At 39.4% G+C, this 27,093-nt stretch overlaps 1 protein-coding gene across 2 annotated transcripts in view; it reads right to left on the minus strand.

Annotated features, from left to right (window-relative positions):
- The window catches only part of LOC149222825 (long chain acyl-CoA synthetase 6, peroxisomal-like), a 343,129-nt gene that overhangs the window by 146,772 nt on the left and 169,264 nt on the right, over positions 1-27,093 (minus strand). For both annotated transcript variants that reach the window (XM_089385641.1, XM_089385640.1), the window contains exons 8-12: positions 8,465-8,509; positions 8,245-8,331; positions 7,866-7,955; positions 7,611-7,690; positions 7,398-7,491 (exon numbers count right to left, since the gene is read on the minus strand). In XM_089385641.1, the coding sequence (XP_089241767.1) occupies positions 7,398-7,491; positions 7,611-7,690; positions 7,866-7,955; positions 8,245-8,331; positions 8,465-8,509 (396 nt within the window). The remainder of the gene's footprint in view (positions 1-7,397; positions 7,492-7,610; positions 7,691-7,865; positions 7,956-8,244; positions 8,332-8,464; positions 8,510-27,093) is intronic.

Raw genomic sequence — 27,093 nt, forward strand, 5'->3', positions numbered from 1 at the left:
CATGAATAGAGGTTGATGATTTCATTATTGATTTTGAACTAGGGCATCTAGGTCTAATTGACAAATCAAGCCCTAGAGGATGGCTTGAAGGCTGCTCTTTCTCCAAGCCAAAGCTTTGATATCATATTGAATTTTTAGGGCATACTCCAAAACTGATAATTGCTTCCTATGATTTCAATTAGGTTAATATTTTTCTCGTGATCTTTTCCATCATAAAGCAATTACATAGAGGAATATCAATAGTAAAACAAATGTTAAAGGATCATAAAGAGACAGCCACACAAGAACACAAGAGTTTACCTTGTGAAAATCCATAAGGGGGAAAAATCCAGCAATCCTTTCCATATAGAATCAATTCAACAGAAGAGACATCAAAGTCAAGATCAAAGACAAACTGACCAGCAAGATGACAACCTCAGCGATTCACCAAGAAACCAAGTCAACCCTCCACAAAGCTCGATCAAAGGTTTGTAATAGGGGTCGAATTTCGGCCTGTCTCCCCCACAGAAACACTTGAACTAACCTCAGACTTCACCACAAAAAAATTCGAACCTCCTGTAGTCACACGTGTGATTCTTCCTCACTTGGAACTTTGCTTAACTTGTCTTCTCTTTCTTCGACCTCTTTTCTCCTCGCCTTTCTTCACTAGAGAACGGAAATTTACTTGTTTTGGATGTGATTCGAATTACCCTTTGGGTGGAGGTGGAATGACCTATTTATACACACTTGAATGGGTCTGAATAGGTGCCTCTTGGGTCATAGCTAACTTGATCAAACGAGGGCCGACTTGGACATCTTGTGGAGCCAAAGATCAAAATTTTAAAATTCAAATTTTCTTTTGAGAAGGTCATGAAGAACATGTCTTCATATTTTTCTTTTGACAAATACATAAATAATAAAAATTTCTTTTGAGCATGAAGAACATGCTTTACATAGAAATATATTATTACAGGAACATCAATGATGAAAATAATGATTATGAAGACCAATCATAGCTACAAAATTCAACAATAGCATGGTAAGATTATCATCATATTTTAACAATGTATATCAGATATAAAAATTTATTAACATTACCCATAAAGACCAGGACTTAGGTTGTGCACCAACAAAAGAATGTATACGCAGTCTATAATATAACATCAATCTCAATAGTAAGTTCATGATATGAAACAAATCATTACCGAAACAATGTTGAAGATAATATGTAAAAGAAGATTTCAGCCATTCATGACATTGATATTCTCAAGATCTTAGTTTAATTGTAATTCTTCAATTGTTGATTTTTTCAAGTGAAATAGATACAAGCACTAATTTCTAAAACTAATAATTACTTACAATGATGTAGATATTATTTTAGCACTTCCAGATTATCAATAATCAATTATACTTCAGAAATTCAACCATACAAGCAGTTGGACAGAAGAGATCACAATGCACAAAGATAACACAGGATTTACCCTAAGAAAACCCACTTGGGGAAAAACCCAACAACCTTTTCCTTTGAGAAATTATTCAATTCAACAGAGATACATCTAATTCTTCAAGTCACACATAAATTCAAACTGACTAGAAACACAACCCTGGTCACACCTGGTCAAACTACCCACAAAATTCGGCCCCCTGCACATCATGTGAACTTCCTGTTACTCATGCGCACTTCTCGTTATTCACACGAACTCCCTGTTACTCATGTGCACTTCCTATTACTCACATGAACTTTCTGATACTCGTGCATACTTCTTGTTACTTACGCGAACTTCCTAATACTCATGCGCACTTCCTGTTATCTCTCTCCTTTGCAAGTGAACAAAAAGCAAACGATTGTTGTGATCCAAATTCTGCCTTATGGAGCAGAACAAGTGGAGTATATATAGTGTTCTAGATGGTCGAATGTGTACCACTTCAACAAGGGTCGACTTGACTTGAGGGAGGGCTAACTTGATCACTTTGGAGCCAAAAATTCAACGCTCCCTCTTAGCTAAGGAGGTATTCATAATGACGATCCAAATGTTCTCTTGTTGACAAATTTCTCTAAGAAAATGTTAAAACAACTCATCATCAGCGTCAACATCATCTGGTCACCAAAATCTCGGTCAACAACTTTGACCCATGGTAAATCAACAGCATCAACTAGTTACCATAATTCTAGCCAACACCTCTGACCCATGGTACATCATTAGCATCAACAAGTCACCATAATTTTGGTTGGCGCCTCTAACTCATGGTATACAGAGTAGTCCTGGTTTACCATTATCCTGGCCAACATCTTCGACCCATGGTAAAAACGCCAGGGGTAATCCTTGTCCCAATCCCAAAGGCCTCACTCTACATGAGTAATTCTAGGTCATGATGTTAAATGTGCTCACTCAACCTATCTAGAGAGTAATTAGGAGCCTGATGTTGAGAGGCACCCACTCAACTCTATGGTTGAGAATTTTGGGCCTCTAATCACACTCGACCATTCTTCCTAATCTTGGTCAACATACTTGACCCAAGAAGAATGATTGTCATTTGTTGGACCATTCTCCCTAATCTTGGTCAACATACTTGACCTAGGGAGGATGACTATCCCTGATGTTATCATCCAACACTCCCTCTCATTGAGGGATGTATTCTCAACAACTCCAAGCTTATCCCAAAAATACAAAAACTTTGCTCTAGACAGAGGCTTTGTGATTAATTCATCTATCTGCTCATTTGTAGAGATGTGATAGAGCCTTACTACTCCCTTTTGCAACATGTCACAAATATAGTGGTAGTTGATCTCGATGTGCTTCAACCTGTCATGGAAAACTGGATTATCTGAAAGCTTCAAACAGCTTTGGTTGTCACAATATATCACGATCAGTTCCAACACCTAATCAAATAGTCATGTGAGTAGCTTCCAAAGCCACACTGCTTCACAACTCGCTCAATGGTGACAAACTTGACTCATGGATACAAAATATTGAAAACAGTTTTAAGGCGATGTCAAATTTAACAAAAGACAATGAAATCATAGTCATTGAAGTTTGCATGGACTAACATGCCCTAAGATGGTGCCAAACCCACACCAAACATCTCACAACCAACAACCAACCTCCAATCAATACTGTAAACAACTTCAAATTTACCATGTATAAGTGGTTCTACCCCTTAGGGTACAAGGATGGACTGTTACCAAAGTGGCCCTCACTTCTATACATCCTTGGGTTCAACAAAATGTCTATCAAGCTAGATGTAAGTGAGTCCTGTTGTCACGCGAATTGGCACGACAACGCTCAGACCGGGGGCTGTCACTCTGATCTCCGATCCCTCCGCTTAAGCCTGTCTCCCGCGGCTAAGGGGGGTAGACCCTGCGAGATGATGAGACCAACTGTCGACCAGTTGGTTGGGAGACACGAGACACGCTTAAGATAAGCACTAAAATGATTTGATTAATTTAGCAGACCAGTGCCTTAAGAGATTGTTGTGAAAACGATTACTTGTTAAATGATATAGAAACATGAACCATGAACAGCAATCATCTATCATCAGCTAAATCATAATGCTCAAAACGATATCTGGCAACTGAAATTTCGAAGAGATAAATGCCTTAAAACACCACGAGAATCGTAAATCATTAACCAGATGTCAATTTCGTATCTCGACTTGAAAATTTATATCTCAGCATGAAAAAATATAACATGAAAAAACCACCGAGACTGGGAAAAATAGTTTTCCAAATTTTTTTATTTTTTATTTTTATTTTTTTTATTTTTATTTTTTTTATACAAATTTTAAAAAAAATCCTAAAAAGGCTAAAACTAAAAAATAAAGTAACTATTAAAATAGAACCTAAGCTAAAAACAACAAATCGAATTTTTTCATTTTTATAAAAATATTAAATCTAAAACAAACAACATTATAGACTAACTTAAAATTTTCTAAAATCTAAAGCGTGAAATAAAAAAGGAACTACACTAAACATTAATTAAAATACAAAACAAAATTTTAAAATCAAAAACTAATGAAACGAAACTAAAATGATATAAATCGGAACCCTAATCTAACGTAACCTCATGAACATTAAAAAAATCCTACGCAAACTATAAAAAAAATGTTGTATGACTAATGAAGTCGATTTGCCTGCGGATACATACGTTTACCTGAGGAAACGCAGACGAGGAACCCTGCTGCCGGCGAGGATTGGAGCACGAGCATAACTTCTACGATGACAGACGGCAATTAATTTTATGAGAGACTCTTACCTGGGCCGAGGGTGAATACCGAGTCTGCAAACCATCAATGGCTAGCTGAGATGATGAAACGTGAAACCTCCTTGGCGTGAGTCAGAAATGCGAATCGCTGAAGCCCACGTTGATTTGTTTGAATGTCCAGCAAGCCGAAGGGTATCCTGTGCGTGGTATGTGCAGTTTGACGGCTGAAACTGTGGCGGATACCTGAGGGTTTGCAGACGGAGGTGAAGGATGCACGCAGGTCGACGGCAGAGTGCAGTAAAACTGTGACCTGGAGATTGCCAACAGCGCAGTTGTATTCACGATGAGACAAAAAATAAAAATGCTTCTTGATGCCGCCTCATGCCAAACGCATGAATTTACTGGTCCGATGGTTGTTATCACAAAAGCATAATCGATAGAGAAATCTCCCAAAAGACACAGTCGATGGCCCAGCTTGTTTCTGAAATTTTACAGGATGAACTCGATTTTCTGAATAGCTTTCTTTGGATCCCCTTGTTTATTGACTGGCATGGTGCATGCGGGTCTGGAGCCTTCACACCGAAAAATGCATTAAAACATTGGCATATATCTTGATAAAGCCTTGACAGCAGGAATCGATATTGGACTTTCTCAGATAACCTTACTCCAGCAAAATCGAGTTGCGTGCATCAAAACAAATTTTCAATTTTTTCATGCTATTGACTGTGTTTGCAGTTTGAGGGAAAACGGCAGAGGTTTCTGACAGAGGAGAGTGAATAACAGAATTTTGCTACGTGACGATACGTGACCCCAGCCAAAGCAAAGACTGACGGCAGACCACTGAACACGCTGGGCCACGTTTGCCTGAGCCTGCAAAACCCTGAACAGCACAATGATAACCCTGTATCTGCAATGGACAAAATCACCCAGAAGAATGATAATATGTACATAAACCCCAAAAAAAAACAAACCCTAATCCCTAATGAAAACTGTATAGATCAAAAAGTTTAAAAAAAAAAATCCTAGATCAGCTGATTAATGTACAAACTTGGCCCCTTACAGCCAGATTTAGCCATAATAACAAAAATATTTTCAGATTGTCAGAAACTTGAACTTTGCTGTGAACAGACAGAAAATCTCTCAATGTAAAATACGAAATAAACTTTAAATGATTAACCCAGGGCGAAATCAGCTGGGCTCTGCAAAGAAAAGCCTGTGGGAGTCGGCTGGTTCAGCCTAGAACTTCCCCAAACGCCCACCAATATTCTCTACTAAAGGTTTTCCTGCACATCTCAAGCAACCATCAGCAAAGAGAGAGAGAATGCTGCTAGATCTCAGGAAATAATGGAGATACCTGCCATTATTTCCAGAAACCCTACAACATTCAAACCCTAGCACGTGAACAAGATACCTGTGCTCACAATACTCTAAAAAAAACAAGCTATGATTGATGACTGAAAACTGAAATATGCAGAAAATTAAAGATCTCACAGCAATTCCAGAGAGTAACACCAGCACAATTTGGACCCCAAAGTCTTCTTTTATTAACCAGAAATCAGATTACAAGAGAGCTTTTCAGTATAGACTCACAGATCAGATACCTTGAAATGACACCCTAAGACCCTATAAAAAGGAAATGATCCTAACGGCTAGTTCGAGTGATCCATGTAGAAATGATCTCGACCGTTGATGAGGATCAAGACATCTCTTGATCTCATCCGTCGATTTATTAACTTAAAATATTATTATTTTATTAGTTAGGGTTTTTGCTTCATTTTTTTAATTTTTTATTATTTTTTTATTATTTTATTATTTTTATTCATTTTTTAAATTTTTAATTCATTTAACATGGATCACTGAACTAAGCTTTTGGAAACATCACCTAGGACCTAGGACTTAGGACTCATGAGGGGATTTAAAACATTTCTCGACCCTCAGGACACATTACATCATGACTTTTACAATTTACATCTCAAGGGGACAAGCCCACTTAATACAGACCCTCATAAAACACCCAGCTCTGCGACACCACGATAATCTAGCAGATCAACACACTAGGATTCTCCTAAAGTTCTAATGACAAAATCAATCCCAGCTTTGGGGTCAGGTTTGAAGGAAAACTCTGCCGATCCGTGGATCAGTGAGACGAAAAACCTTCCGGGACGTAGATTATCATCAGAAAGTTAGGTCCACCTAGGCAAAATACATACATGACTCATGTCTGCTAAGATTATTTACAATTAATACATGCAGACTGGGTTTACAATCAAAAAGATCAAGCTGCTGATGATGGCAGGATGGCACGGACATGCTGTTCAGGAGCTACCCCTCTCTGCCAACAGAAAGGAGGTGTACTGCATGGGCAGTTGACCGGTAGTGGTCAACAAGTCCAACAATACCTTTCGTGTTGAGTTCATCTCATGTTTGCTGCTTCACAAACGGAAGGAACCAAACTCTTCCCTATGACACCAAAGGGGTGCGCCTTCCAACTTGCTTTAATGATAGAAGCCAAGCTATAGAAAACTAACTTCAACATATAGAAGACTTGTCAACTTATAAATCCCATATGCATAGATCATTTGTATTATGTGTATACAAGAGTACATGTGATAGCTATAGATTACTCAATAAAGAATATAGGGAAGTGCGTATTCCTACTTATAATTTTGGAGTGGCCATCAACATCTGACCTATTACAATGAGGTTGGTGAACTGCAAAAATATAATGTTCAAATGGATAAAAACAAATATAGTACATATTCAGACTAAGTTCACTAGCACCTGGCAACTAAATCGCATCATCAGCCTAGGCAATGGAACTAGATTGTGTAGGTAGTAAGTAACATGAATAGCTTTTGGCCAAGATGAAATGTACAGTTTAGTATTTAAGTTAAGGGTGTAGACTCTGCCAGTGGAAATAAGGGGTTCCCAGTTAGGCAAGGAATAAAGTATATGTAATAGAAGGAAGAGGGTTTAGTCGGTTGGCAGTGGCAATTGTTGGCATCAATCTACCTGTTTTATGGATGGATACAAGTACACAAACTCAGTTCTTGTAATCTCTAAGTTTTAATTAAATAAATTTACTTTTGTTTTCCCAAAATGAACAAAAAAAGAAAGACTATACTGTAATTGCTACAAAATGCCTACAATATTGGTACAAGCACCAATTAAAAGAATGAACAACATTGACACACAAACCCACAAAACTTTTCATACCCCTTGGTAAAATCCCATGGCAGCTCCACTGTGCGTTACACCAACGGTGATTAACCTTTCATAAATGTGTGCCAACGGAAGATAAGAGATATAGCTGAAAATTGATCAAGGCTATTAGTTACTAAAGATATGAAAAGCTCAAATATCACTCTCTCTTGTCCCATTCTAATGTATTTGAATCCTGAGCTATACTGAAAAAACTTAAATACATACACATCTGTAGAGACAAGCTTGATGGAAAGAAGGGAACCAGCGATACTAGCAATAAAATTCCCATGGGTTAATACAGCTCCCTGCATCAGACAGGGAAAGGGTATTGCATTAGGCAAGAAAAGGGTATGTTTAAACAGCACTGCAGTTCTATCAACTATTCATATTCTAGTATGGAAACACTATTCACAAAGATATAATGACCATATATTCAATCAGAATTTAGGATATTCCAAGAGAAGCTGAAAAGGGTTGTACCTTTGGAGTTCCAGTTGTTCCACTTGTGTAGCAAATTGTGGCAACATCTTCTGGCAATGGGGGCCGAAATGGTTGAAGATTGCAACTACCCTAATAGACAAATGGCATGTTTAACAGAGATGATAAAATGGATATTATTTATCAATTACACAATCTGAATTCTCGCTGATCTCTCCTGAACTTTGGCAAGTTTGGATATTCATGTGGATTTCTCAATGCTTAATTGTTTAAATGTTTCTTTACTCATTACTTGCCCCAGTCTATTCTTGTTGAACAAAGCAAACAAATAATGAGTTAAATACTGAAAACTAGATGAGTGTCTTGAAGAAAACAGAAATGTATGGTATAGAAACCAACAAAACCAAACATGAGCTACTACCTGATCTTCCAACTTTGAATAAGAGATGACCTCAACTCTAGTTGTAGAAGAAAGAGAAGGCTTAACTTGTTCTGTCCCTCCAACAACCTGCAATGTGGAAGTCACGATATATCATAAGTGTGCCTAAAGACGTGATCAATTTTCAAAACCATATGTAGCCAATAGCTCAGCCTATACATCCATATGAAAGCAGAGAGAAAATGACAGTTAAAAATGTTACCACAATAAGACGAACAGAGGAAAGATCTGATAAGAAGCCCAGCAACTGCAACCAAATCATAACAATGTCATAATGAAAGCCTAAAAATGTCAACTGACATAAACAGTGCAGCACAAACATTTCTCAACTGTGTTTAAGTGGTTGTATTCTAAGTGCTAATAGAAACTAAATTTCTTCAATTGAAGCATATCAGATACAAAATATATATTTGATGATTAATTTTAGCAAATATAACGCAGATTCTTGTTTAACTAAATACAAAATCCAAATATCCATTCAAATAAATGTGTTTTTCAGAGGATCCGATTTAACAGATACAGTGGTTATCCAAGGGAAGTTATAAAACAACAGAAAAATGGGAGGCAGGTTTAAAAGACAAATACCTTCAATCACACTGGAAAAAAAAAACTGCAAGAGAGGACATATATGAGATCGTAGAACAGCTTTTCTCATGGTGCAAGCAATGTACTAATCCAAATCTATATGGAACAAAAAACTGCAAGAACATGTGAGTCTCTAGGAATGCAAGCAAGGAGTCACAGGTACATAAGACGAGTCACGAGAGTTAAAAATCAAGCTAGGGCATCTATCTGGAACCAGAGGCCAACTGTGGTGAGCCTAATCTAGTTTTACAACAAGAAATTCACAATATAAAGATACCTGAAGCATGTGCATTGTAGGCACAAAAGCAAATTGGGTACTAGATGCAGCAAATTTTCAGAATGAGGCATTTCTTAATATTATGGTTTTGAAAATTAAAGGCATAAAGCCAAGAGGAACTTAGTTCATTGCTGAAGGCCATAGGGTTTAAATCAATTCACTAGGGTTCCATTCTTGCTATGCTCTGTCCCACCTGAATCTCACAAGTTTCAAAGGGATGAGACCAGGGGAAGTGACATACGATTTTGGTGGATAAGCTGCAGCTCAGCTCCACCCTATGTGCTGCAACCCCTCAAGTTGTGTTTCTCAAAGCACTTTTCCTGTATAAGCATATATCTAGGTTAGCTTTTGGGGTTACTCTGAAAATATTTACACCGTGCTTAGTGTTGAAATATGCAAATAGGTTCGGTCTTCATAATGACATGTAATCATGATTCTAGGTATTTATTGTAAAGAGAAAAATAAATTTATTATTGTTGTTATTGAGGCATGGGTTTCATGCTTAAGGCTATTTTTGTTATAGTTCAAGCACCCATTGAGTGCTTCTAGGGCTTGTTATTGAGTCTACAAGTCAATTGAGTCATTGTCATGTATGGAAGACCCTCTTGGGCATGTTACATATTGTAAAGAAAAATTATTTGAGTAAAAAATAGAGTCAACGGCCCTCCAAGACCTAGTCAATGTGCAAGTAACAAGTCGGCCTAAGGCCAGTGTCAAGTCGGACTACGAGATGCAACAAAAAGACTATATATATATGACTTGACCTCATTTACAAAGGACATCAATCAAGTTCGTGGAAGCACAAGAAGGGCAAAGGATACCTAGCAAAGGGAAGGAGAATCTAAGGAAGAGGAAAGCGAAGTTTTTAAGGATTGTTTTTGGGCTATTCACCTCACACGTATGAGATATTTAGGGCTACCTTCTGCTGCAGAAGTACCGAATTACAGTGACACAAAGAAGTCAAGATTTGGCTCTCAAGAAGTCGCCATTGCAAGTCGAATTTCCTAGGAGAAGAAAACATCCTGAGTGAAGGAAAAAAAGAGGGTAAAAACACCTTATTCTTCCACATGTGCAGAAACTAGGGTTTCTGCAGTAGCTGAAAATTGCAGTCCCAGTTACAGGTCTGAAGTTGAGGTCGAAGCAAAGAGTTGCAACAGTTGTGAAGCTGGATTGACTTGGGTTGACTTTGCTAGAAGAAAGTTCTTCAAAGGAGAAGTTTGACTTGGTCTTGGAGGGGTTTTGGTCAAGGGTCATAGGTCTTGGAATTCGTCATTTAAAGTTGTATAAGAAGAGAAGAATTATTGTGGGTTTTCCCCTCAAGAGGAGAGGTTTAGCCCTGGCTGATCGCCTACATCTTGTGTCCCCTTGTCTCATTGTTTTTTATGATTTGGTAGTTGTTTGATGATAAGAACACTAATTATAATCAAGTGAAAGAAGAAGCTAATTAAAGTAAAAATACATCACAAATAGTTATCAAAGTAAGAGAAGTTATCTAATCTACTGCCCCTAGATTTCTCAACCTGGTTTCAGAGTTAAGGTGACAAGACAAGGAAAGTCATCAAAGAGGACATCGTACCATCAAGAAGGGATACACAACAGCCGAGTACAAGAAAATCATCAAGAAGGACTAACTCACTCATCATCTTGAAGGAAGGAACTAAGAAGGCCTCAAAACCCTAGCTCATTAAAGAAGGGTTCTACACTCAAAGCATTCTTGGAAAGATCACACATCATCATCACAAGGAAAAGAAAGACCTCAAGGACCCTACCTCCACTCAAAGAAGGACTACACATTTGAAGCATCTTGAAGTCTCCATTTCAAGGAAGCAAGAAGAGATGTTACCATCATCATCAAAGGAATCAAGGTGTTCTCCCTCTATTTGAATTAAGAATCTCATCTCAATCATATTTGAAGGACATCTCTAGAAGGAGTATTGTTATCTTCAAGGAAGCAAACATCATCATCAAAATCAAGAAGTCATCAAGTTGAAGATATCACCATCAAAGGAGCATCTTCACTTCACAAGTAAATATCCTTATATCTATGACTGAATCTACTATCAAAATGACTCCATTCTGCAAGGAGAGCAATAGGTTGGTTGGGTCATCAAATTTCCTTGTATGGAAGAAGAGGACAAATTTGATTCTCATAGAAAAAGAAGTCATTGGACATGTTAAGGGTTCAATTGTCGAACCACCAAAAGAAGAAGGTCAAGATCTAACAAAATATATGAAGGGGGAAATAAGGGCTCAAAGAATCCTTATCGAATCAATGAAGGATTCTCTCATCCCTTATGTAGCAAAATTGGAGAAGTCAAAAGACATCTATGACAAGTTGGTAAAATTATTTTCCGTAAGCACTGTAGGAGAAGTAATATCTTTGAGAGCCACACTATATAAGATGAAGGTATCAAAGGAAGAAGGGATAGCCTCATATCTTATGAGGGTGTCACAAATACAAGACCAATTGCAAGAGTTGGGGGAAATAATGTCTGACAAAGAAATGACCATTGTGGTGCTCAATGCACTACTTGATGAATGGGGCAAATTTGTATCAAGCATCTATGGAAAGAAGGAAGCCACCCCATTCAGTGAACTCTGGTCATTGTGTAAGATTGAAGAAACTAGGTTGAAGGCAAAAAGTGATGTAGGACCAAGCGAACAAGTTCAAACATTTTCTACCATGGCTAGGAGAAAAGGAAAGTTTGGGAAGTTTGATCCTCAGAAAAAGAGAAGATCGATATGTCAAAGATCCAATGCTATGGTTGTCAAGGAATATGGGCATTTCAAGAGAGATTGTCCGAAACTCAAGAAGGGCAACAAGAAAAGGAAAGAAAGGAATGTAGCCCATGTCACCGAAGAAGTGGAAGAACTTGAGAAGAAGAAATCAAAGAAGGAAGAAATAAAAGATCTCTACTATCACTGAGATAATCTTCTTCACCTATTTCTTTTCAGTTTCGTAAAACATAGCTATCCTGATAAGAAGCATTCCAACTTCCAAGTATGATAGGATGCATCATATTAGAAGATGGCATCATATTAGAAGCATATGATTGAAGAAAGATCATAACATCATTATAGAAGCTTGAAAGGATAGTTGAAGTAGAACTCTACATGGTTGTAGCAATCATCATGATAGAAAGGAAGTAGCTCATGGCAACCTCATTGAAAGCATAATTAGAAGAGAGTCATCTAGCATAGAAAGAATTCATCATACAACATCATCATTAGGAAGGAGCATTTGCAGAATGAGGATAATCAAGATCCTCTATTGACATCTTCATTAGAGGTTCACCTCTACTTGGAAGAAGCGTCTTGTTGATAATTCCACCCTGTGTGGAATCCATTATTGAAAAGGATGATGGTATGGTGATAAAGGAGTGCAACATGATTAAAGAACTTTCAAGCAAGGAAAGGAAGTTCTCGAACAAAGTATAAATGACCAAAAGGAGAAAAGAGGTATGTATATATTTGATAGATTAAGTCATGTCATCATATAGTTGCAGATAGCATGGGTAAATTCTCTATCTCATGAGCATGATCGAAGAAAATGGATCTCTTCCCTTCATAAGATGCATGAAGGCATATGTCTTGAGCTAGTTCACATATTTACAAGATGAAATCAACATAATATGTCCTCGTATGGAATATTAGGTGGTTGACAAAGATGAAGGAACTATGTATAGAAGTTCCTGGAAACAATATGTGAAGAAAGGAAGAGGAGTTCATAAGAAATGATCAACATCTGATGACTAAAAGAATTGGCTAAGACATATCCATGGAGAAGGTATGAAGACTCTGATAAAGTTTGTAAAGGAAGGAGACCTTTGACATGGGATGTCTTGGAGATGTGTTTATGAATGTGCAGGATGTTGAGGTTGCAAGCAAGTAGATATCATGCTGAAAGTGTTGAGAAATCAATGCTAGTAGGATTAGGGTTAGATTTCTCTTTCTTGATAATTACTAGTGAATTATGTCAGCTTCTTTTACTTATTTGTTATATTATTTTTCATCAAGCAATTACCAAATTATGTGTGCATGAAGATCACCAAAATGCAAGACAGAAGATGTAGGCACTCTACCAGGGCAAAACCCCTATCTAGGGGAAAACCCAATCAAAAATCTCTTCCTTCAACAGTTTTCAATGAGACTCTTCTAGACACAGACCTCCTCTACACCAAGTCAACCTCTCCCTCTTCGATCCAACCTTTGACCTAGTAGCAGCAACACTTCGACCCTAGAAACTTCGACTTGGCAGCTTCTGACATCAACAGCAGCTTCAACCTTGACAACGAGACTTCGATCTCCTAAACTAGCCCACGTGAGAGAGATAGAGATACCAAAACTTCGATTTTTTCCTCCCCTTCCTTCTTGACCAAACTTGCACTCCTTTTAGCCTCCTTCTTCACCTTCGCTCTTTTCCCGGCTTCTAGCTTCCAACTTCAAATATCGAACTATGTGTGAGAGAGTGATATGCTACAAATGAATTTGAACTGCCTTGTATATATAGTCTTCCAATGAGGTCAAATTTCCTTCCTTGAGGCTAACTTGATCTTCTTGAGGTCGACTTGGTGTGGAGGTTACATAATTCATTTTTTACTCAAAAATAATTCTTTTTACATCGTTCGAAAGCCCAAGAAAGGTCTCATAAAATAACAATGACTCTTTATTAATCCTAGGAGTCCACAATGGGGACATTGACTAATAAAATGATGACCCAAGCAGAAACCCATGCTTTAATAAGTCATTATAACAATAATAAAAATTCTTTTGACAAATACATTTTATGAAGACCGAACCTAGTTACATTTTTCAACATAAATGCCATCATAAAAGGTAATTGCGATTTGATGTTCATTTTGATTTTTGGACAACATTTGGTTGGGTTGAAATAGGGTTACCGAAAGAGAGTTGTAGATGTCACCTATTGACCACTGGAGTGGCACTTGATGATTATATGAAAACTCCATGCCCAAGGATGTACCAATGGACACTTGTACCATCAGATATCATCAGTCAACAAAATTTTTATACTCTACTTCTATTTTCTCATCATCTTTCTTGTACCCAGATTCCACCCCTGCGAGGAATTGTAATAAGTGATACTAGTAATGATGAGTTTTGAGTCTGTAACAGGCCTAGGATATTGGGACTCGATCAACAAACGAGTACACCTTTGAGTGTTTTTTTATCTAGTTAATTATTCCTTCCTTTTCAGAGGCAGATAATTTTCTGGGTTTTTTCACTCACTTTTTGCCCCAAAGCCAGAGTGAAAGTTTGAAGGTTGAGCCCCTAACACATCTTAATGTCTACAGTTGATGTATATACCATACTAGATCACACAAAAAAAATTGTGGAATTTGGTTAGGTCTAGGTAGTCATTTTTTAAATTTTTAAATTTTCTGCATTACGGAAATTGCTAATAAAATTGTATTTGTAATGTAATAAGTGATGTCTAGAGAAGTTGTATGGAGTATGAGTAATGAAATTTGCACCTCTCACCCTCAACTTTCTACTATGACACACTTTGAGGGGTTTTGAATGTGTTTTGAACCCTCAAAACACACTTTTCCTAAGTTCAGTGGAAAATCTGGCAATTAATTAAACCAAAAATTAAATAAATGGAGAAAAATAAATATCCACACATGCTAAATGTTGTGGAAATGAGGTGGAAAATTATGGGGGAGTTAAATTGAAGTCCCAAGGTGATGTGGACTCCTAAAATCAAGGAAAGGACATGTGCTCAAATAAAATCAAATTTTCGGCATTAAATGAGAAAGTTGCTCACTTGGAAATTCGAATTTGTGAAGTTAATGCACATTTGGGAGGATTTGGGAATTTGGCGGAGATTTTTGTGGGAAATTGGGTTACCACCCATATACACTTGTCATTCCATCACAAAATTCGAATTTGGCACATAAGGGAAGAAGAAAATGATGTCCACTTGCCAGAATTCAATTTTTACACTTGCCATTAGAGCTCTATTCAACAAATTCGAATTTCTCTTTGGGATTGTCACCCCATGCCACTTGTTTAATCACTTCTACATTGGGATTGACTCCCATAAGTCTATATAATAGAGCCTTGAGCTCTCATTTGTATCATACTTGTTACTAGCTATAGTGCTTGCAGAAGCGTTGCCGCCTTGTACATTTTCATAAATATCAATAAAGACTTTGGGGTTTCATTCATGAGGTGTTCCTCCTTTTCGAGTGTGATGAATTGTGGATCATTGGTATAATTCCTTTTACTCAAGCTTTGATCTAATTTGTTTTCACATGCTCTTGTAAATTTGTTAATGTAGAGCTATCTTGCATTGACATTTGATTTAAAAGTATGCGCTAGGTATAGAGTGCTCTAGTTGGTTTTAAATAAATCTCTAGATTTTCTTATCATTATTTATTGTTGAATCTATATGTAATTAATTCTTGATTGAAGTTTTGTAGAAAGAACATCTTGTTGGGATCACAAAATCAAGCGTGAGGGGAAGTCTTTGGAGAGACCAACCCACTCTTGATACATTCTTAAAGGAGCTCTCATTTGTTCTTTGAACCTTCGTAGTCTTATCTTACAAAGTGGTTTTGCAGGGGGTTTTGGAACATAGCTTGTACACAAGCCGAGTACTTTTAAATTTAAATCTCTTTTAAAAAACATTGTATTTCATTTCTTTCATTTGCTATCTAAGAGCTTGAACATGGCTAAGAAAAGACAAGAGTTTACTCTCACTCTTTAGCTTAGCCTTTTGTGAATTATAATTGTACATATACATTTTATTTTGTTGATTTTTCCATTAATATTTAACTTATTTTGCAGCCATTGTTTGAATTGTTTGCTAGCTCTTGTGTGGCAGATTTTGAAGAGCAACCTCCCGCAACATCTAACAAGTGTTTGCAAGACCTTTGGCAAGTGTTGGGGGTTCGATTTCCAAAGATGCCATGAGCCCTTTTGAGGCTTATTTTGGCCAAAGTCGAGTTCACTAGAGGGCTGCCCATTTTCCTCTCTAAGCCATGGGCATTTGGAGGAAACTTTCACCTTGTTTCCCTTGCATAAGTTTTGTGAAATTTTGTCATTACTTTCTCAAGAAAGGAGGTCTAGTGTCCAAGTTTCAAGCAATTATTGTGAGGACTCTCCTTGAAGTTTAGTTGAGGACTTTGAAGGGCCCTCTTCTCATTGTAATATTAATAAAAGATCTAACTTGCTTGTGGGAGCTTTGGATCTTTCCCATGGTATCCTATCTCCCCATTTAGAAGGACGCTTCTCTTGGGTGGATTGACATTTGCATGGTTTAAACTTTCACACTTTATTTACTTACATGCATGCTTTAATTGAGAACTAACACAACCTCACTATCACATTTCATTTTTAAGTTAAAGTTTGTTACAATTTCATTTGAGCTTTGCATTCTCTATCTCATTGTTGCTTGAAGCTACAAGCTTACACTTTACTTTGGGCAATTCATCCTTTACATGCAAACATTTTATTTGATTCGTTTCCATTTACCTTGGTAAATTGTTTCATGAACACTTGAATACATGTTTCGTTTTTATGCTAAATTGTTATCTTCCATATTGAAGCAATTTATTGTCATTATCTATTTGAAACAAATTTTACTTTCAAGTAAATCACTTGTATCATTTTAATTCATTGATGAGACACATGCAACACTTATAAGCTAATTTTATTCCTCCAATTGAAATTATAATTGCAACTTATGTTGAACATTATTTCATTTTCAAGCATTGCAAATCAATCTCTTTGAAGCATTTGCATGTAGCATTATTTTATTTTGGGGAAAAAACTTACATACATTTCATATAGGCATTTTAGTATAAGAAGGCCCCAAGCCTCATTAAAATTTTACCTCCCACATAAGTTGGTTGAAGTAGACATCTTAGGGACTCTCTACTCCTCTATTGACTCTTCACTATGAGATCCATGTTGAAATTGCTAAGTATTACCCGTTAGAAATTTTATCTGTATTCTCTGGTTTATTTCTCCTACTTGCTAATTACAAACAAGTTATTTAAACATATAAACATCGAAATAAACACAATATAGTCTCAACCATCTACAGATCAACAGCTGAAAGAAATAGCAAACACACAAGTGACACCATTATTTTTGGACAACTCGTCCCCGGAAAAACCCAATGCGGGAAAACCGGTGCAGCAATTCTGAGGGTTTATTTTATTATGCAGTCTATCCTTGAGTACAACTGGGTGCCAAATTGGCTCACCCGACAAAGAAAAATAATCGACAGTAATACCTCTCTATTCGAAAGCAGATATTCAAAAAATCTGCCCCACGAAACCCTCTCCAACGCCACCGAGGCACTGTGTCAGCTTCAAACCCCTCTGCGTCAGCCCTCTGAGGCATTGCGCAACCTCTACGGCCTTATGTGTCACTCCTACTGCTCTCTGCGTGGATGACGCAGGCCCTTCTGGCTCTGCGCTGCCTCTATTGGGCTCTGTGTGGCCTGCTCTGGCTTCTACATCTGCCTCTCTACCTCTGCGCTGGTCTCTCAACACTATCTTTGCCACTCTGTCCAATACTCACTGCCCCTCACTGCAAACTAATCACTGATTCGATTTTACTTAGCAAACCCCGCTCTAATAAATCGAATGACTGATCACTCTGGTGTGTTCTCCAACTGACCCTCAAGCCTCCTCTTATGGTTTTCCTGTTGGTCCTTCAACGAACGAGATTACATCTCTAATCAATGGCTAAAATTAGATTTGGCTTGATCTATGTCTTTTGGAACTTTCTAACCCAGTTTTATATTAATACCCATTAATATTTTATTTTTCCTAAGTTTAGACTTAGGAACTCCATTAAAAATATTAATTATTTTAATATCTCCTAAACCGGGAAGACTCTGCATAAACTATTTCTGGGTCTTGGAGATCTCATGTGCTTCAGCCTCTCCACCAATTTTCATAACTAGAGCACATCTGATGCTACCCCAAATGAACAATCCATATCTTTGCGCAAAGGTGAGGTTTGAGGATTGAAGAGTTAAATTGTAATCTTGTTGTAGAGATAATTAATCAAATTAACCAAAAGCACTTTCCATTACATTTACTTTACTTGTCTCTTGATGGTTTGGAATTTCATATGCAAAGTCTATTCCAAAAGCAAGTATTGTAATTCTTTCAAACAAGTGTTTTATTCTCATGCTTCAAGTCTAATTGCATATCGATGTCTTGGTTTAGCACTTCCTTTCTTTTACATTTCCAAGTCAATTACAATTTTTTGGGTTTTGGCAAGATATGTTTCACATGTTTTGATTTATAAAGTTGATTATCTCAAAAGCATTGTGTATCTTACATATCTTGTGCTAACAATCTTTGTTTACATTTCAGGGTTACTTTGTTTTCTCTTTTGAAAGCATTGAATTTTACTTTGAGCAAATATATCTTTAAATTGTTGAGCAACTTTCTTATAAGGCACTGGTTTTATGGTTTTTGTCATATTAATGATTGGCGTTGTTATTTCAAGTTGCTCACTTCATAATTGCTCATAAATCCTTAAAAGTAATCAATTTTCACTATAACACTCTCCTAGAAACTCACATCTTTTAACTTAACTTTTCATTAGGGACCACCCCCCTTAGCTAACCTAGGAGATAGCTCAAACAAAGAGAGTCGGGATTAGTGTGATAGGCCCTTCTCTGAGTTCCTTTCCACCAACCACACCTTGTGGGGTTGAAGGCTTTTCTCACTAACTTGTAGGTAGGTGTAGGCAGCAGGGTCAACATCACCTACAACCGATACTCATGAGAATGGATAGAAGATCCTGAAAGTAACATGACTTGGAAAAGGTAGTTGAATGAAGAAAATCCAGATGTGCACTAGAAGATCACTTTCCGATAAAGGAAAAGGATGACATGACTCATGCTTCAACCCTAATGTTCGTTGAAGGAAAGTGATGCAAGCTCGAAGCCCTACGAAGAAAGCCTAGAAAATAAAGGCTCCATAATGATGAAGATCAAATTCATGACATCGAAAGGAGGAGCTCTACAAGTAGTTGAAGGTATCGTGATCTCCATAGAAGAGCAAAGAGTTGTTGTTGGAAACAAGTCCCTAGTTAAGAGGGAGCTTGGACAAGTCCCTGTATAAGAGGGAGCTTGGACAAGTCCCTTTTATAAGAATGAGTATATCTTCCCTAGTTGAGAGAGAGAGATAGACACATCATTCTTGTCTTCATGTTGTGAAGAAAGAATGGAGCATTAGGTAAGCATCTGAGATTGATTCAGATACTCTTTGAGGATATGGTAGGGAATCCAATAGGCAACAGTAGTCGAAGAGGAAATTCCTTGAGAATATGTTATTCCAAGATAGGAATTGTCCTAAAAGGACATACCATGTGAATACCTGGGTGGGGTATGTGCCTTGAGAGACAATGATGATGGTGTCTATCAGTCATTGGTTTCGCCAGCATTGTGCTCTAATCTTTTGGAGAGATAGAGTTGTTAGTCAATGCCTTGCAATGTGACAATGTTGGTTGGTATGATGAGATGCTCTAGCATAAGCTAAGGAAATAGATTATGATATGGCTTACCAATCTGACTCTTCTTATGAAAATTCTTCAGTTTGAGAATGTCCTAGTACCTTGTATGGATTATGAATACCTCCCTAGTTAAGAGGGAGTGTTGAAATATGTAACTAAGTTCAGTCTTCATAATGACATATGTAATCATGATTCTATGTATTTATTGTAAGGAGAAAAAAAAATTATTATTATCATTATTGAGGCATGGGTTTCATGCTCAAGGCTATTTTTGTTATAGGTCAAGCACCCATTGAGTGTTTCTAGGGCTTGTCATTGAGTCTACAAGTCAGTTGAGTCATTGTCATGTATGGAAGACCCTCTTGGGCATGTTACATATTGTAAAGAAAATTTATTTGAGTCAAAAATAGAATCAAAGACCCTCCAAGACCTAGTCAATGTGCAAGCAACAAGTCAGCCCTGTCAGCCTTCACAAGAGACAAGTCAACCCAAGGACAGTGTCAAGTCGGCCTTCACAAGAGACAAGTTGGCCCAAGGGCAGTGTCAAGTCGGCCTACAAGATGCAACAAGAAGACTATATATATAGGACTCGACCTCATTTGCAAAGGACATCAATCAAGTTCGTGGAAGCACAAGAAGAGCAAAGGATACCTAGCAAAGGGAAGGAGAATCTAAGGAAGAGGAAAGCGAAGATTTTAAGGATAGTTTTTGGGCTATTCACCTCACACATACGAGATATTTAGGGCCACGTTCTACTGCAGAAGTACTAAATTACAGTCATACAAGGAAGTTGAGATTCACCTCTCAAGAAGTCTCCATTGCAAGCTGAGTTTCCTAGGAGAAGAAGCTATCCCAAGCGAATGTGATATTCCTAATTAGCCATGGCTAATTGGAATATTCAATTTTGCTCAATTTTTCCTTCTATAGCTATTTATAAATAAAAAGGTGAGGAAAGGGGAGGACCTACTCACTTTATGAATAAAGACACTCCCTAGTAGCACAACGTTGTAACTTAAGAGGTGAGCCAAGGGGGCCAAAGAACCACGTAGAGGAGGGGCCCACGTAGACACTTGGAGTGACTGCACAGATGGTGAGGAACACGTGGCAAGAGGAAGGCTACGTTGGAGGAGGTGAGCCTTGGGATTGAGAGAGGCCAACGCTATAAGAGAGAGAGGAGCCTCCTCATTTTGGCATTGGATTATGTGCATTTGAGCTAGTCACTTCGACGTAGAGCACGCTGGTTGTTTAGCTTGTCCGCAGCACTGTTTAGTGCATCAAGCGTCTTTGTTCGGAGATCTCACCCTTAGCCCCAGGGGACTTCAAGTGCCTGCTCGAGCAAGGTAATTTTCAGTAGTCTTTTGCAGGAGGATTGTTATTTGGGGTTGAGGTGGAGCTGAGCAGTTTATGACTGCGCAGTCTTGAGAGAGAGACGCAGTTACTTTTGGCAGGAGTTCCAGATTGGGGTTTTGAGGAGGATTTGAGCTGGGAGATTGAGCAAGGGATCAGCTCTTGCATATTGGAGGATTTTGGCAGAGTTTCGAGCTGAGTTTTGGAGGATTCTATTCAGTGGCAGCGCAGAGCCTTGAGGGACAGCGTAGATCCCCAAGGGGGCGATTTTCGGGGGTCGGCTATTCCAGAAAAGCTTTCTGGGTTTCTTGAATAGAGTCTGATTCCAGAATTTCAGCATTCTCTGAGGAGGGGAACAGCCCCAAATCCTCATTTGATTTCCAGCAGTAGCAGTAGCACCGCAGTTTCCCAACAACTTGGACGCAGTTCAGAGAGAGGCCATTCCTTTACTGTTCTGAGTGTATTTCTTCACTTGCCTTGTGCAAGTCGAGCTGCCATCTTTCTGATCACCTCCTGTACTCATTCCATTACTCAATATAATAAAATGGCTTAGCATTTCTCTCTGCATTTCTTGAGTATCTGCTTATATTTCATGTTTACATTATTATATGCTGCACCACTGTTATTTTTATCACGTTGAGCTTCCTGATTGCTATATCATTTGTACGTATTTGGTTAGAGTTTGCTTGGGTTTGAGGGATATCCCAGAATTGGGATATTACAATGGTATCAGAGCATAGATCTAGCTTAGCCTGTGGAGCTAGCAATCTATGACACCGGGGGAAAAGCCCTACATCGATTACAGAGGTAGGAGATACAGAGACACTGGGCGTAGGTTGGAAAACACCTACAGAGAGGGAGACTGTGTTCCGGTGCTGGACGTAGAACAGGAGGAGCCTGTGGTGGATGCAGAGTAGGAGGATCCGATGGTAGATGAGGACGGGAAGAGATTTGTGGACATGCTCCTCAAATCAGTGCAGGATCTGTTAAGGCAAATCGAGGTGATGGGGCAGAGATTCACAGCAGTAGAGGCTAGACAGCGTGAGAACCCACGGGTTTTCAAAGTTGGTGAGGGATCGGGTACATCCCACCATTTTCCAGAGCAGGGTGCCACTCAGCGTGACACTACTCAGCAGATGGCCTCACATGCCCCTACACGGTCTACCATGCCCACTTTCCTAGGAGCAGACACGGGGGCTGGAGCCCAGCAAGAGGCAGAGCCCGGTCACATGGGCGATTATTTTGCAGAGTATCAGGCCTATGAGCAGGAGTTCAGGGACGCTCTCTCATTCAGAGACTTTGTTCAGCTCCAGCGGGATAGTAAACTCCGCGACCATCACAGAGGACACCGCATTATCACGATGGAGACACCCACCGCACAGCTAGTAGATTCCACTTGCCTATGTTTGATGGTTCATCAAACAGTTCGGCAAGGTCTTGGGTGGAGAAGCTGGACATCTATTTCCAGCTTAACCAGATATTGAAGGCAGAGGCCATCAAGGTGGCGACATTGCATTTGGATGGTGAGGCCCAGGCCTGGTGGTTCCATGGGTTGGTTACACTCGGACACTCCACGGTGACGACATATGCCGAGTTCACCAAGAGATTGATGGAGAGGTTTGACCGAAGGGACCCGAAACAACACTTTGTTGCGCTGACGAGGCTCAAACAAACTGGGAGCCTAGAGACCTACATTGCAGATTTCTTGAGGGTTTCAGTGATGGTGCCAGATCTATCCGCGGCACGGAGGATCTACATGTATGTTGAGGGGTTAGCAGAGCCACTTCGGGGTCTAGTCAGATCCACTAGACCAACCACACTCCAGGATGCTATCAGCAAGACCCAGGACTTATAGGATGCCTTACCCAAGACCCGGACACCTTACCCCAAAGACAGGCTTTCCAGCCTACGGGGAAGGATGTGAGGATTCCGCCTCCAAAGGGGAATCCAGGACATGCACAGATTGATGATGATACCAGGAGAGAGCTGAAGAAGAAGCGGTTGTGCTTTACCTGTCAGGAGCCATGGGCACTGGGACATAGATGTGCTGCTGGCAAAGCACACTTTATTGAGGTCTTCTCCGAGAGCAGCAGGGAAAAGATGAGGAGAATGATGTGGAGGCAGGAGGTAGTCATGCAGCGCAGGATCCCTTGCCACCTCCACCACCACCAGCAGGTGGTGCAGCTTTTGCACCTACCGGAGGGGCCCTTGCAACATTGCGGGGATTTCCCAAGTATTTGACGTTGCGCGTACGGGGGACAGTACGTGGCCAGCGAGTATCAGTTTTGGTTGACAGTGGGGCAACCCACAACTTCATCGATGCACAGATGGTTGAGCGGAGAGGTATACAAATAGAGAGCTTTGATGGATTTTCAGTTTTGGTTCCAAGAGATCAGACCATGGTGTGTGCTCGTTATGTACCAGAGTTATCCGTGGCGATGGGCACTTACACATTGACTGACCACTTTTTCGTGGTCAATATACCGGACACCAACATGATACTGGGTGTTCAGTGGCTCATCACTCTAGGGAAGGTCACGACAGATTGGAAGACCCTAAAGATGGAGTGGCATGATGAGAAGACAGGGAGGCATGAGAAGATACGGGGACAGCACACATATCTGCCTCAGACTGTTTCGGCTCATCGGATGGAGGTAGTCTTCCGAAAGGGACACATAGAGTGGGCAGTGGCGTTGCATGCATCAGAGGCAGGGACTACACGGCAGACGATGCACCCAGAGATACAGTCCATCCTTGACCAGTACGCCACAGTGTTTGGGGAGATTCCGCCGGGACAACCACCGGACCGGGGGTTTGAGCACACCATTGAGCTTGAGCAGGGCATACAGGCAGTGATCACTACCCCCTATAGGCATCCCAAGGCCTATCGGGATGAGATTGAGCGGGCCATTCAGGAGTCGCTGGCACTTTGGCACATTCGGCCGAGCACGAGTCCTTTTGCTTCTTCCGTGGTCTTGGTGAAGAAGAAGGACGGCACATTGAGGATGTGCATTGACTACAGGGCCATGAACAAGAAGAAACTGAAGAACAGGTACCCCATACCTAGGAACGATGAGTTGATGGATGAGTTGAGAGGAGCATGGTTCTTCTCAAAGATTGATTTGAGATTTGGGTACCATCAAATTCGCGTGAGGGAGCAGGACTTTCCCAAGACCGCCTTCAGGTGTCACTATGGGCACTTTGAGTTTTTGGTGATGCCCTTCGGGCTAACCAACACCCCAGCTACATTCCATTCAAGCATGAATCACATCTTCCGCAGTCACTTAAGGAAGTTTGTGTTGGTGTTCTTTGATGATATCCTCATTTACAGCAGGACTTGGGAGGAGCATCTCCAACACATTGAGACAGTGTTGCACATCTTGGAGGAGCAACAGTTCTACGCCAAGCTCTCCAAGTGTGAGTTTGGGTTGACGAAGATGTTGTACTTGAGACACATCATAGGGGTGGACGGAGTGAGAGTCCACGAGGAGAAGATGAGGGCCATCAGAGATTGGCCGAAGCCGAGGAACGTGACAGAACTTCAGGGATTCATTGGCATTTGTACTTACTACCAGATGTTTGTCAAGAATTTCTCACAGCTTGTTGCACCCCTAACAGATCTGACGAGCAAGGGGGCATTCAGTTGGTCGGATACATCACAGCGAGCCTTTGACAGGCTCAAGGAGGTTATGAGCAGCTGCCCAATGCTTACATTGCCGGATTTTTCGTAGCCATTTGTTTTGGAGTGTGATGCGTCGAGAGAGGGGATCGACGCAGTGTTGATGCAAGGAGGTCACCCTATAGCCTTTGAAAGCCGGAAGCTCCTTCCGCACGAGAGGTTGTATTCTATATACGACAAGGAGATGCTGGCCATTATGCATGCATTGGCCAAGTTCCGGCAGTATTTAGTGGGTAACAGGTTCAGGGTGAAGACTGATCACAATAGCCTCAGGTTCTTTTTGGAGCAAAAACAGCTACAAGAGAGGCAGCAGAAGTGGATCAGTAAGATCCAAGCATATGACTTTGACATTGAGTATGTCAAGGGTAAGAACAACGTGGTAGCAGATGCCCTTTCACGTAGACCAGCCACGTTGTCTCTTATGAGCTTGGACACAGACTGGAGGGCCCAACTCTTAGTAGAGTACTCCAAGGATAGATTTGCATGTGAGGTTCTGGATGGGCAGGTGGCAGATGACAGATACAGGGTGGTCGATGAGATCATCTACTACAGGGACCAGATCTTCTTGACTGAGGGATCTCAGCGCAAGAAGAAGATACTCCAGGCATCACATGATTCACCGTTGGTCGGCCATCAGGGGTTTACCAAAACCTACAGGGCCATTAGAGAGAGGTTCTCATGGAAGGGCCTCAAGGAGGACGTACTCCAGCATGTCCGGGAGTGCGATATTTGCCAGAGGAATAAGGGGGAGATGAGCCATCCCGCAGGATTATTGCAGCCTCTTCCTATTCCGGAGGGAAAATGGGAGAGCATTTCGATGGACTTCATCACAGGGTTGCCCATGGTACAGGGCAAGGATTGTATCTTTGCCGTCATTGATTGACTGACAAAGTACGCACATTTATTTGCCATATCCGCACACTACACAGCAGCACAGGTGGCCAAGCTGTTCTTCAGAGAGGTCTTCAGGCTACATGGTCTTCCTAAGACCATCATCAGTGACAGGGACAGCCGTTTCATGGGCAGGTTTTGGCAGGAGCTTTTCCGGTTGGTGGGGACGGAGTTGACACCGAGTACCAGTTATCACCCACAGAGGAACGGGCAAACAGAGATAGTTAACAAGTGGCTGGAGGGCTACTTGCATAACTATGTCAGTGGGCAGCAGCGAGCATGGCTGAAGTGGCTGCATCTGGGGGAGTACTGCTACAACACTACACATCACATGTCCATTGGTATTGTTGTCGCGCGGATTGACACGACAACGCTCAGACCGGGGGCTGTCACTCTTATCCCCGATCCCTCCGTTTAAGCCTGTCTCCCGCGGCTAAGGGGGGTAGTCCCTGTGAGATGATGAGACCAACTGTTGACCAGTTGGTTGGGAGACACGAGATACGATATAAAAGCACTTGATGGATTTGATTAATTTAATAGACCAGTGCCTCAAGAGATGTGGTTAAGACGATTACTTGTTAAATGATAAAAAATATATGGACCATGAACAGCAATCATCTATCATCGGCTAAATCACAATGCTCATAGAACAATCAAAACGATATCCAGCAACCGAGAATTTTAGAGAGATGAATGCTTTAAACCACCACGAATCATAAACCATTAACCAGATATCAACTTCGCATCTCGACTTGAAAATTCAGATCTCAGCGTGAAAGATAATAATTCCCGAAAAATAACTGGATCTGACAAGGAAAAAAAAAATTCCACAAAATTTTTCGAAATATTTTTTTTTTTTTTTTTTTTTTTAAACAAAAATAAAATTTAAAACTAAAAAAATCTAAAATCTATGCTTAATTTTTTTTTTTTTTTTATATCTTATAAAAATGAAAATTAAAAAAAATCCTTAAAAAAAAATAAAAAATAAAACTTAAAACTTAAAATCTATTTGAACTAAAATCTAAAAACACTAACTATACAAAAGTATAAACCCAAGCCCAAAATTTTTAAATAAAAATCTTTTTACTAATTTTTATATTTTTATATTTTGAAACCAAAAATAAAACAAAAATTAAAATCTAATAAAAACTAAGTTTAATCCTAAACTAAACTTAAAAATAAATTAAAATCTAACCTAAAGTTAAATCTAAACACTAATTAAAATATAAAAAACAAAACTATACATGAATGCTTACCACTAATAAAATGAAACTAAAAAAAAAGAATTAACATAAAAAAAAAATAACGTAACTATCCTAAACTGAATTAAAAAATAAAATGAAATCTAATTAAAATTCATGTTAACCCCTTTTCTTTTTTTTATTTATTTTTTTTTTTTTTAATTTGATTTTATATTAGGAAAAGAAATGATTTAAAATAAAATCTAAAATCTAAAAATTGAAAAGCTTAACCTAAAAAAAAATCTAAATTAAACTACGTTAACTCTACGTATCAAAAACGTGACTAAATGATTCACTGTAAA

The sequence above is a fragment of the Pinus tabuliformis genome, chromosome Q (assembly GCF_031772625.1).
Source record: "Pinus tabuliformis cultivar Carrire ecotype Pingquan chromosome Q, CPIR1, whole genome shotgun sequence".
Classification (NCBI taxonomy): domain Eukaryota; kingdom Viridiplantae; phylum Streptophyta; class Pinopsida; order Pinales; family Pinaceae; genus Pinus; species Pinus tabuliformis.